Here is a 12,945-nt window from a genome sequence, read left to right on the forward strand (position 1 = left end):
ACTGTGAACCCTGGAGTACCTAACCAATGGGAAACAGGGGAGGGAAAAATTTGGCCGGGATTAGGAAATAAAAAGGTGTGTTTCAAGAACTGAGAGTGTGCCTACTTGCTAGGTCACCCGCTCTTACAAGAACGTGAATGAAAATGTGCTTCACAGAGGATTCTGCCTGAGCCTATTTCATTCGGACTGGAACTTGTTTCTCACACTCTCTATTTATGTCTGATTGAGATTTTCTTTCTTCAGACACTTCAGATAAGACAAAGCCAATGAGGTCCCCCCTGCCTGGCATCAAAGGGTATTTCTGGTTAGAGGGAACACCAGGAGGACTATAGTACAACCTGGAAGTTGCATCTTGAGTGGTCCTGCTCTATAACCAAATATGTTTGGTCCCACTTGTTTTCTTGCTCTCCAGCTGTGCGGAAAGTGCTTCTTTGTATTTGCACAGAGCAGTGCCCTTGGTGTTATGTGGTGGTGGAGGTGGTGTGATGGTGTGACTGAGCATGGAGAGCAACCTCTTTGTCCCAGGTGGGCGGAGGCCAGAATCGCTGAACTTTTGTGTTGTCTTGCGCAGACTTCCCTGGGGAGGGCAAAGTAGCTGGGGCAGATATTTTTGGGGTGGTGGTTGGAGGGCAAAGGAGCAGCTGGTGCTGGTGGTGCATGGGCAGCTTCCTTCATGGGTCATTCTGTGTTGGTCTGTGCTGGTTAATTTGAACCATGTTGGGTGGTGGTGTTTGGGGGATGTATCTTTTTGTTTGCTAAGGATGTATTGGGGTGAACAAGCCCTAGGCCGTTGTGATCCATGTAGTGAGGCAGGTCCCCGTGACCACTAGTGTGTGAGCACAGGCAGGAGTGTCCTGGGCCATTTGTGGTGGTTGTAGGAGAGCAATGAGCAGTCCTGTTCATCTCCTATGGCTTTTGTGGCTTTTTGGTGTTGCTCAGGTGGGTTTGGAAGCATTGGGGTGCTCTTGCTTGTCCAAATTACCACAGGCCTTGGTGGATCCCCTCCTTGCCTCTTTGAGGTGTACCTATTCCACGCCACCCTACCTGGTCTCAAGCAGTGCTATGGCATTGCTAAATGGCTGTTTGTGGTGGGGTCGTGGTTTGCGGACAATTTTCACATCTTTGCAGTGGGAGAGGGTTGGGAATGGAGAGGGTGGGTGATGGGACAGGAGGAGCGTGCAGTGCAGACATCATGCCATCTAGCCACGTGTGTTCTCCTATGGTCTGGCATCAGTGGGAGATCCCTGTGGGCTTGAAGGACCATGCTGGGTCCCCAAGAGTGGCCTGCTGTCTGGAGCCTTCAACTGGGGCGGGAGGCATTGATGGGATGTGCTACAGGAGGGAGGTTCGTCCCTGCCTGCCTGCAGAGATCTTATCTTGTCTTTGCCTGTCAGGTATATACATGATGACCACCTCGTTTCATTTTTCTTCTTTTTTGTTTTTCAAAAAGTCTTTATTTCCAACAAGCGAATAAATAAATAAATAAATAAATAAAATAATGGCAAGTTAAATAAATAAATAGAGTTTTATGATAAATAGTGGTTGGCATAAGAGTCCTGCGGTGTCCATGGGGACCTTCCCTCCATCAGTGGAAGTCACAGTCTGGATGGGCAAGAAAATGCCGTGGATAATAAATACCACCCCTCTCCCCATTGCCTCGTCTGTGTCCATTAATGTGAAGCACAACCATTTCCTTCTCCTTCCTTCCCAGCAAAGGTGTGGCTGCAGTGTGGGTGTGCAGGCTGTTCCGCAGCCTGGCCCCCTCCTCGCCACAGTCATACCCACTTCCCTGTCGGTGCAGGCTCCTGGCTGGAAGAGGTGTTGAGCGGAGCTGAGCAATCCCTGCGGCCTCCGACATTGGCTGGGGATGGGCATTTGGCACGGGTGGGTTTAGGGGGTACCAGGAGTGGCTGGGCTCTTCATTTGCCGTATCAGTGTGTCCACACGTTGGAAAGAGGCGCGAACTTCGAGGCGGACGTGGTCCCAGGCACAGGCGCTGTGGTTGTGGGTGTGGAGGAAGTTGTGGATGCGCCTGAAGTATTTGTTGATGCTGAGCATCAGGTTGCGAGGCCCTTGGCTTTTGATGAGCATCCTGTTGGCTGGCAGGCATCGCTCCAGGTGATTGATGTAATGATGGAGGTTGTTGAGGAGGCGATGGCGTGCCTGGTCGTCCCAGTGTTGGGGGGTGCTCTGTGCGCTGAGGGTGGCGAAGAGGTTGTCGAGGATGTGTCGGGCGGTGGCGGCGGCTTGCTGTGGGTGGCTGTTGTGGAGGAGGGTGTCGGGGAAGGGGAAGGGCGCCTGTTGGTGTTGGCAGGGCTGTGGCGGTCTGGGAGCCATGGCCTTCAGAGTCTTGATGCTGTCCCAGGCGAAGGTGGTGTCTAGGGGGTGCAGGTGGTGGCAGGCGAGGGTGGTGGCGAGAGCCGTCAGGAGGAGCAGGAGCGTCGGGGCGCCGTGGCGCAGGCGGGTGTGTGGGGTTGCGGGCGCAGGCATGGTGTGTGGTGGTGGGCAGGAGGCTGGTGAGGCTTGGTGGTGGTGCGGGTGGGCGCTGTGCTTGGGGTGCTGCCGGGTGTCCAGCTTTATGCAGTGCCTTGGCTTTCCTTTCATCATCATCCTCTAGACAGAATTTCCCTCTTCCCATTTTCAGTTTTGCTTTCTATTTACTTTCTCCTGAGGGCTGCTTTGTGCTTGTCAGCGTGAGTGAGAGGTGGCCATAGGGAAGGGGAGCTGGTTCTTTCCCGGGGCTGCTGTTGGGATGCGGGAGAACCCGGCTGTTGTGCTGCTGTGGTTCAATGGGGGATGTGAAAGCACAGGGCAGAGGCTTTTGGGGCAGCTGTACTGGGGATGTATTTAGGGGTTTCCTTTTCATCTCATATGTGTGTGTTCTTGCTTGGTTTTTATTTTCAATTTTCTTTCTCTACCAACCCTTATTTTTCTTATTTCACGCTTTGATATTATTTGTGTATATGTGTCTATGCATGCTTTCCTTTTAGGGTCGTCTGTCTTTCCCCCTGCCCCCTGAATTATTTGTCCTTAGTGTGTTGATATTTATAAATAAAGGCATAAATGTCACGAAGGATTTTCCATTAACTATTCATGCAATGATTTTGATTTCTAGATTTTTGCATTTTTATTGTGCTTTGAATTTGTTGTAGAAATTTGTCAATATTGGGCATTTGGGAGGCAGGAGCAGGTGGGAATATTTGTCTTTGACATGCTGGTCTGCTTACATCGAGAAAGTGAAAGTGGGCAGAGATCCAAGTTCAAGTCGTCACTGCTTCCTGGGAAGCTTCCAGCAGAGAGGGGTGCCGGTGGCTGCTGATGCAGCGAGAACAGCGGTTTCTCCTGACGTTTGGGAGGGGGTTCTTTTTTAATTTAACTCAATTTCCTAATGTGAATATTCTGTATATTTTATTATTATTATAATTTTTTGTGTGTATTACATAGCAATTACATGCTATCTTTTCTGTTAGCCTGTGTCAGGCTGCCTGTGTAGCAGAGATCTTACAAATGCTTTAGCTGCTGTGTGTGGTACCTAGGAAGCTGCTTTGTGGAGCTTAAATCTGTTACATCAGATGACTTACTATTTTTCAGTCCATTTCTGTCTCAGCTTTTGAATATATTCCTGATATTTCAGTTTTGACTTCAGGCACCTTCTTCTGCATGCCTTCTGTAGGTCAGGAAATACCCATGGTGTTTGAAGAGCACAGAATCTCTTCTGATGTTTTCCTATGGGTGGGCGTGAAGTGAAAAGATAATTGGCATGAGCTTATATTTCCTAATGATTTTTTGTTTTGAATGTGTGTATGCACAGATGTGTGAGATTGGGATATGCAGTGCTGATGTGTTTTTCCCCCACCTGAGAGGTGGTGGGAATAATTGCAATCCTTAGATCCTGTTTTTATGCGCATTTTGTTATATTTTGTCTAATTTATATAGGGGAAAATGCTAGCGTGTCAGTTCTAGTTCAGATCTCTTCTGCAAATCTGCTTTTTCTGGAATTTCCCTTGGAAGGAGGCAGGAGTGCTGCTTTTGAGTAATCTGCTAAAACTTTTAATGTGAATTTGATTGTGTTTTGTTAAGAGATTCATGCCAGAGTTGATAAGGTGGAATTACCTGGGAAGGGAAGGAAAGGATGATGAAATCACGGAATCACGGAATCTTCAGAGTTGGAAGGGACCTCTAGAGATCATCTAGTCCAACTCCCCTGCTAGAGCAGGATTGCCTAAAGCACATCCCTCAGGGCTGCATCCAGGCGGGTCTTGAAAATCTCCAGAGAAGGGGACTCCACAACCTCCCTGGGCAGCCTGTTCCAGTGCTCTGTCACCCTCACTGTAAAGAAGTTTTTCCGCGTATTTGAACGGAACTTCCTATGTTCTAGCTTGTGCCCATTGCCCCTTGTCCTGTCGCTGGGAACCATTGAAAAGAGCCTGGCTCCGTCCTCCTTAAACCCACCCTTTAGGTACTTGTAAACATTAATCAGGTCCCCCCTCCACCTTCTCTTCTCCAGGCTAAAGAGTCCCAGCTCTTTCAGCCTTTCCTCATAAGGGAGGTGCTCCAGTCCCATAATCATCTTGGTTGCCCTACGCTGGACTCGCTCCAGTAGTTCCCTGTCCCTCTTGAACTGGGGAGCCCAAAACTGGACACAGTACTCCAGTTGTGGCCTCACCAGTGCAGAGTAGAGGGGGAGAATGACCTCCCTCGACCTACTGGCCACAGTCTTCCCTATGCAGCCCAGGATGCCATTGGCCTTCTTGGCGACAAGGGCACACTGCTGGCTCATGGGTAATTTGCTGTCTACCAGGACCCCCAGGTCCTTCTCCTCAGAGCTGCTTCCCAGCATGTCCGCCCCTAACCTATACTGGTGTTTGGCATTCTTCCTTCCCAGGTGCAGGACCCTACACCCTCATTAGGTTCTTCTCTGCCCAGCTCTCCAGCCTGTCCAGGTCACGCTGGATGGCAGCACGGCCCTCTGGAGTGTCGGCCACCCCTCCCAGCTTGGTATCATCAGCAGACTTGCTGAGGATACACTCTGTCCCCTCATCTAGGTCATTAATGAATATATTGAACAAAATTGGTCCAGGTATTGACCCCTGAGGGACACCACTGGTTACAGGCCTCCAACTGGACTCTGTGCCGCTGATCACAACCCTCTGAGTTCTGTCACTCAGCCAGCTCTCGATCCACCTCACTGTCACCTCGTCTAGCCCATACTTCCTCAGCTTCCTAACGAGGATGTTATGGGAGACAGTGTCAAAAGCCTTGCTAAGGTCAAGGTAGATGACATCTACGGCTCTCCCCTCATCCAGCCAACCCGTTATAACATCATAGAAAGCTATCAGATTGGTCAGGCATGATTTGCCCTTGGTAAATCCATGCTGACCACTTCCAATAACTTCCTGTTCCTCTATGTGTTTGGAGACGACATCCAGAATGAGTCGCTCCATTACCTTCCCAGGGACAGAGGTGAGACTAACCGGCCTGTAGTTCCCTGGGTCCTCCTTCTTGCCTTTTTTGAAGATTGGAGTGATGTCAGCCTTCCTCCAGTCCTCAGGCACCTCTCCTGTTCCCCATGACCTTGCAAAGACAATGGAGAGTGGTCTAGCGATAACATCTGCCAGCTCTCTCAGCACTCGCGGGTGCATCCTGTCAGGGCCCATGGATTTATGAATGTCCAGCTTGGCCAAGTGGTCTCTGACCCGGTCCTCCTCAACTAAGGGAAAATCTTCCTCTCTCTAGACCTTCCCCCTTGCCTCCAGGGTATGGGATTCGTGAGGGACGGCTTTATCAGTGAAGACCGAAGAAAAGAAGGCATTCAGTAACTCTGCCTTCTCTGTGTCTTCCACCACTAGGGCACCCGTCTCATTCATCAGTGGACCTATATTTTCCCTAGTTTTCCTTTTTCTGTTGATATACTGGAAAAATCTCTTCTTGTTGTCTTTAACTGCAGTGGCCAAGCTGAGTTCTGATTGAGCTTTGGCCCTTCTAATCTTCCCCCTGCATAGCTTTGTTATATCTTGATAATCCTCATAAGTTGCTAAGCCCCTTTTCCCGAGAATGTAAGCCTTCCTTTTTTTCCTGAGGTCCAGCCAAAGCTCTCTATTTAGCCAGGCTGGCCTTCTTCCTCGTCGGCTCGTCTTTCGGGACATGGGGATGGCCTTCTCCTGTGCTTCTAAGAGCACCTGCTTGAAGTATGACCAGCTTTCCTGGGCACCTTTGCTCTTCAACACTGCCTCCCAAGGGACACTCTCAACCATGCTCCTAAACAGGCTAAAGTCTGCCCTTCGGAAATCCAAGGTGGCAGTTTTGCTGGCTCCCCGCCTCCCTTCACCAAGAATTGAAAACTCTATCATTTCATGGTCACTCTGCCCAAGACGACCTCCAACCTTTACATCCCCCACAAGACCTTCTCTGTTAACAAACAGTAGGTCCAGTAGGGCACTTCCCCTAGTAGGTTCCTTCACCAGCTGTGTTAGGAAGTTGTCCTCCACACACTCCAGGAACCTCCGGGACTGTTCCCTCTCTGCGGTGTAGTATTCCTAGCGGACATCTGGGAAGTTGAAATCCCCCACAAGAACAAGGGCAGATGATCGCGAGACCTCTGCCAGCCACTTATAGAATACTTCATCGGTTTCTACATCCTGATTAGGGGGTCTATAACAAACTCCCACTTACATCACTGTTTCAAGTTACGGCAAGCACCTGCAATACTAAGTCGTTGCTGGACTATTTCATGTTCAGCAATAGAGAATTCAGTGCAGGAAACACGGGGGTGATGCACAGAAATGCAGCAAGCTGGAAGGTGATGTCAACTTGGAGAAAGCATTTGAGGTGCTGGGGAATTTTCAGAGAGGTATGAAGAAGGGAGGATGTTTTTCCGGTGTTGGAGAATGTGTGGAAATGGATAGATTAGTGGGTAAAGCATTAACTCTTGATGGATCGGAGGTGGTGAGGAGTAAACCATGAGAATTAGGAGGAAAACCACTTATCAGAGTACCAGGCCCACATGTGGAATTCACCCAGAGGGGGAAGGGCAAAGTTTTTTCTCTTTTTCTCCTAAACTGAAGACAAAATGCTGCTTTGGTTTTGGGTGCGTTTTTGGGGTGAGGTCTGTCTTACCTTCCTGTAGAGGACCTAGAAAAATGATTTAAGGCAGTGGTCTCCACCTTTTTTGATCACACACCCCATTGGTAAATAACTTGTGACCACTCAACCGCAATGTATTTTTATTTCTAAATTATATACGTATACTACTGTACAAATATGTATATCATAAAATATACACAAAAATAGAAATTAAAAAAGGACAAAAGAAAGGTTAAACAAACACTATTTTTAAATTTTTAAAATTGTATTTATTAATGGTACAAAACCCATTTTCTTCATGTACCACAATGGATTGTCTTGCACACTCCACTGTGGAGACTGTCTGAGATCTGTAACATAGTTAAAATAAATTTTCCAGTCATCAGGTAGTAACTCTTTTCCCCCCTTCCCCCCTTTTCTTTTGTGTGTTTTTTTTTTGTTGTTGTTGGGGTTTTTTTTGGTTGTTTTTTTTTTAATATTTGTGCTGTTTTCTTAGCTGACGTTTCCACTTAAAAAACAGAGCATGATGCAAGGGTAAAAACCTTTAGACTACATCCATGATCTGATTATGCTCCTGGCCTGACCCTAAGTCTTTGGCCCCTGGTGGTCTGTTGCTCTTCCAGGTGCAGGCTCACTGGAAGGTGACAGCTCAGAGATGAGGATTGGGAGAGGAAAGTTTTTAGTCATTGCCTTTAACTTACCATTAAGAGATTAAGTATTTGTATGTAATAATAAAAATGTCTACAAAGTAGGTTTATTTTGAAGTAGAGAATCCAGGTAAATCTTCAGCTCTGCTGTAAGCGATTAGATCACCTTCTGCCCAAACCTCATTTAGTTCTTCCTTTTTAAATTTTCTTCTGTGTATAATACGGTGTTCATGAGACCTGTCCAGCTCTGTTACAGTTTCAACTATTAATAAAAGATGTTGTCTCTTTCCAAGGATTACTACGGAATTACATTCCCTGCTCCTGCAACCTTGACGGGCAGAGATGGGAGCCTTGCTAACAATCCGTACTCAGGTGAGCGCTGCTTAAAGATGAGGAGGGTAAGTGAGATGTGCTGGTTTCTAAATGCAGATCATCGTGCCATTGCTGAAAGAGCAATCTCTTTTCCCTTCTGTAAGCAGTTAAACCCATCAGTCCAAACTAGTCAAACAAAAGCAAGCATCTCCCTCTCAGCCCTCACGTTGATGTTTCTTCATGGTTTTGGTCAGTAATTCATACGTGACTTCTTCTGGGATTTAGTTGGATAGCCTTTGAGAATAAGTGCAAAATCATTATGATTGTAAATGTCTAGTGCCCTTCCTGAGCATATACAGGTGTTTGAAAAATATTCCATAGCTTAGTCATTCTTCTCGAAATGCAACTGGCTTGCTTTCCTTCTTTGCCACTGGAATAGACCCCCCTCAGCAGCTCCGCATACTTTATTACTGCTATTTTAGCACTTTTATGTTCCCAGCAGCAGCTGCATCTAGCAGGCTCTCCCTCATCCTCCCCAAATCTAATGGAGTTCATTCCCAAAAACATGTGGTCTGAGAAGCCCTTCATCATTTGTGCTCTTGCTCTTCAGTTACCAGCATGCAAAGATGACATTAATGCCATTCAGGATGTTCACTCAGTGGTTTTCATTCACTGCCAGTTTAAAACTGTAGCCATGGGCGTTATAATTCCTATAATGAGGGTATTAAGTGTTGTCATACTTCTTGGTAACCAACAAAAAAGAATACTGATTGGGAATGAGATAGACATGATTGATGTATGTCACCTCCCTGAAAAACACATGAACATGCTGCTCTGTAGGCTGACAGAAAATGCAAGTGTTTGGGAGTTTTCTGCTTCATAATCACTTCTCTCAGGCAGCTGCTTTTGGGTTAATAACCGAATTTCCCTTCCTACTTCTTCAATAAGGTGGCCCGCGATGCAAGCCTTGCTTTCCTGGCCTTCAGCTACTGTCTCCAGAACTTTGGTGGTGTGAGGAACCAGACATCTAACTAGTCATGATTGACAAATAAACATTGACAAAAGTGTGCCCATCACTGCCTGTAAATTCTAACTCGCTTTCAGCCCATGAAGCTTAGCTAATCGGTTTAACCTCCATGAGAGTCACACTCTAACCCAACAACCATTTGCTCTTTGGCTATTTACCATACATCTGCTTTAAGCTTGTTTTATTGCAATGATCTGATAGTAATGAATCTGCTTGGACCATGTGAGATAGGTAAGTATTGGTATCTCCATTTTATCCATGGATTAGCCATGGCACGGTGTTCTGTGCCACAAACAGGCAATGTCGCTATGGCCATCAGGAACAGAGACCCAGGAGAGCGCTTCCCATGAACAACTGCAGGCTTTCAAGTATAGGATGTGCTCTCTTCTGTTGTTTATCTGCTTGTATTCAGAGGATTTGAGTCGTTTCAGTCCACCACATTTAGAGTAGCTTTGATAGTTTTTCTGATAAGTTCGTTCTTTCGCAGGTGACGTAACAAAATTTGGCCGTGGGGATTCTGCCTCCCCTGCTCCTGCTACCACGCTCGCCCAGCCGCAGCAGAACCAGACGCAGACTCACCATACAACTCAGCAGCCCTTCCTCAACCCGACCCTGCCCCCGGGGTACAGCTACACTGGGTTACCTTATTATGCTGGTGTGCCCGGTGTACCCAGTGCATTCCAGTATGGGCCAACCATGTTTGTAAGTGTGACAGCCTAAACTGTAACCCTCCTTTCGTGCTTCTCTGCTTTTGCTCTCTCCAGTCCAAACCTACATCTTAGAATCACAGGATGGTTTGGGTTGGGAAGGACCTTCAAAGATCATCTCGTCCAACCCCCCTGTCATGGACAGAGACATCTGTCACTAGATCGGGCTGCTCAAAGCCCTATCCAATCTGACCTTGATACACTTCCAATGATGGGGCACCCACAACTTCTCTGGGCAACCTGTTCCAGTGTCTCATCACCCTTACTGTAAAAAATTTCTTCTTTATGTCTAATCTAAACCTACCATCTTTCATTTTAAAATCATTGCCCTTTGTCCTGTCACTACAGGCCCTGATAAAATGTTTTTATGCATCTTTCTTATAAGCCCCCTTTAAGTATTGAAAGGCCGCAAAAAGGTCTCCCCAGAGCCTTCTCTTCATCAGGCTGAACTACCCCAACTCTCTCAGCCTTTCCTCATAGGAGAGGTGCTCCAGCCCTCTGATAATTTTTGTGGCACTCCTCTGGACCCGCTCCAGCAGGTCCATGTCTTTTCTCTTACTGGGGACCCCAGAGCTGGATGCAGTACTCCAGTGGGGTCTTGCAAGAATGGAGTCATGTTGTTTTCCCCAGTCTTCAAGGGATCTGCAAAAATGTGCAAGCGTGAGAAAATGGGTGCAGGCTCTTCTCCTAGAAAACAGGAAGTTTAAAAGGCCAGAACTCATGGACTCCTGCGCAGGTTACTGTAAATAGCAGACAACTGCAGCTCATGGACTCAGCATTCCTGAAAGCCCTTACCAGTCTGTGGAGAGTCAGCAAGCTGAGTGCCTAGGAAATCCTTTTGAGGATGGAGAAGGCCCCATTAAGTCAGAGAGCAGCACTGTTAGTCTCAGGATGAAGAAGGTTATTTGGGAAGAGGTGATGCTCCAGGCAGAAGGGTAGATGAGTCTGGTTTAGGGCCCTGTAGGACTGTGTTTTATGAAACGGCCTCAGGCAGGAGTTGGTGTTTCATTTGATTCTGGAGGGAGAGCCCTGTGGTTGCTCCTTCTTCAGTTGGTAGGTAAGGATTTGCTGTTTACAGTCAGCGAATGAAAGAAATATGCAGCCTGTTCTGAGACAGGGCGGCAGTGCAATCAGAGGGATGGCTTTAGCAGAAAACTTGGGGCTTGCATAAATCCATTACAGCAAGTTACTGCCGGAAGCGTGAGTGCCGTGTCCCAGGCCATCCCAGTGCTCCCAATTCCAGATTAAATTTCCCATGTGAGGTGGAGGTGCCTTCCCCACTAGGTGGCAGAGGAAGCTTGCATTTTGTGTGTGGTTCCCCAGTTAACAGTGCCTTTTGTGCCCGCCCTTTGTCCAGGTGCCTCCAGCATCTGCTAAACAGCATGGAGTCAACCTGAACACCGCATCAACTCCTTTCCAGCAAGCAAGTGGCTATGGGCAGCATGGCTATGGAGCAGGTATGCTTACTACTGTGCTTTTCACGTGAGCATCTGCAGAGCTGCTTGCACTCTGTAACACCTTGTCTTGTACACACCGGCAGGCTATGATGACTTAACGCAGGGAACGGCAGCTGGAGATTACAGCAAAGGAGGCTACAGTGGGTCATCTCAAGCACAAAACAAATCTGCTGGCACTGGACCTGGGAAAGGTAACACATGAGACTTGAGGTTACTCTTGAGTGGGATTTAGTAGGGCAAACTCCCAGAATTGCCAGTGCTGTGCAGTCAACACAGCAGCCAGCTCTAAACAGGGTCACGATCCAAGCTGTTTCTCCATCTCCCGTATACAAAATGCTTTTTTTAATGACCCAAGTGTTCCTTCTAAACTTCATGGCTGAACTTTGCGTAAGGATTTGTGTGGCTGATACACAGCTTTGTCCACAATTATACATGGGAGAAATGGTGAGCTGTTTCTTCTGCCACAGTTTTCTTCGCTGAAGAATGGTTGTCCTGCAGCAGTGTCATGTTTTTGAAGCCTGAGCAGTTGGATGCTTCCGCTCAAATGGTCCTCCGCCAAATGATGACTAGATTTTGAGTTTTTTGGTAGGCACCTGAAGTAGCTGTGTGTTAGAGGCAAACACAGGAGTTCACGTATCTCTGGGCTGTTGTTTCAGCTGCTGTCTGTACACCCTGTAACTCATTGCATTGTTTCATGCCTGGAAATGTTTCCTTTGTGACTGTAAAGGCTGAAGAATTTATACAGCTTATATGAAAGCTTTATTCTGCACATGCTGGTTAGAACTGAGAAATGTATACTGAACTGCTTAGCACTAACTAGTTCATCCTTGGGCTTAAGCAAATACCAAGCATTTGCTGTGCATTTGAAACACCAACGGGACTGTCTTCAGCCAAGTGCTGATCATGGTTTCCTCAGTGGAGGAGCAATGCAAATAAGAGCAATGTTCTAGGAAGGGTACAACCTTAGAGCAGTGCACACCTTCTGAGTCCAGTCCTCTGATTCACTGGCCAAAGGAACTGCAGTTTTTATTCTGATACAAGTGAAATGGTTAGAACCAGTATTTGTAAGACTGTGAATAAGTGGCTAGTTTGAGAGCCACCTCACTGGTAAGTGGGTGTTTCTGAGCCTGTTGTGGCACTCTCTGGTCCAGGTGGAAGCCGGCCTGAATCAGTGATATTAATTCTCTTGGGGCAGAGGAGCATTGCAGACCTCACCCTTCTGCAGAATGTGAAAGGACAAGGGCCCAAATGTGTAGCAGATGCTGAGTCTCATTGCTTAGCACACTACTGGAAAGCTTTTGAATGCTGCAGTAGAGCCAAATGCATCCCTAATCCTAGGGGAAAGCTGGCTTTTTGGGAGCTTAAATGAGTGCTTGGTGCCACCAGCTGCTGCCTGGTGAAGTGCGTTTGAATCCAAGGGGTAACCACTGGGGCGTAGACGTGGGTGATTTATCCCCATGGGCTGGTTTCCTGCTTTGCAGTGGAAACGAGGAACTGAGCCTTTTCTTCTGTTCCTATGTGGGGAGCTGGGGGTCTGAGAGCACAGAACCCCACCAGGCTGTCCGGCAGCCACAGCAGGGCTTGTGGTCATTGACTTTCTCATTGTCGGTGGCTTTTTTTTTTTTTTTTTTGCTTTCCAGGTGTTTCTGTGACCTCAAGTAACACAGGTGTGCCTGATATCAGTGGCTCAGTCTACAACAAGACTCAGGTGA

The 12,945-nt window shown here is 47.4% G+C and overlaps 2 protein-coding genes across 13 annotated transcripts in view; one reads left to right on the forward strand and one right to left on the reverse strand.

The window, feature by feature from the left end:
- UBAP2 (ubiquitin associated protein 2) overlaps positions 1–12,945 on the forward strand; it is a 159,174-nt gene that overhangs the window by 142,401 nt on the left and 3,828 nt on the right. For 11 of the 12 annotated variants that reach the window (XM_054186417.1, XM_054186420.1, XM_054186419.1 and 8 more), the window contains 5 exons: positions 8,024–8,102; positions 9,557–9,771; positions 11,134–11,233; positions 11,317–11,424; positions 12,874–12,941. In XM_054186417.1, coding sequence (XP_054042392.1) covers positions 8,024–8,102; positions 9,557–9,771; positions 11,134–11,233; positions 11,317–11,424; positions 12,874–12,941 — 570 coding nt within the window. The remainder of the gene's footprint in view (positions 1–8,023; positions 8,103–9,556; positions 9,772–11,133; positions 11,234–11,316; positions 11,425–12,873; positions 12,942–12,945) is intronic. The other variant, XM_054186415.1, reaches the window with a different exon arrangement.
- Positions 1,832–2,490, reverse strand: LOC128902806 (interferon-like). Its single transcript, XM_054186421.1, has one exon. The coding sequence runs from the start codon at positions 2,488–2,490 to the stop codon at positions 1,891–1,893; it is 600 nt and encodes a 199-aa protein (XP_054042396.1). The 3' UTR covers positions 1,832–1,890.

Source organism: Rissa tridactyla, chromosome Z (assembly GCF_028500815.1).
Source record: "Rissa tridactyla isolate bRisTri1 chromosome Z, bRisTri1.patW.cur.20221130, whole genome shotgun sequence".
Classification (NCBI taxonomy): domain Eukaryota; kingdom Metazoa; phylum Chordata; class Aves; order Charadriiformes; family Laridae; genus Rissa; species Rissa tridactyla.

What these genes read in the sequence shown, in the direction of transcription:
- LOC128902806 (XM_054186421.1), bottom strand. Translation starts at nt 2,490, where the DNA reads ATGCCTGCGCCCGCAACCCCACACACCCGCCTGCGCCACGGCGCCCCG.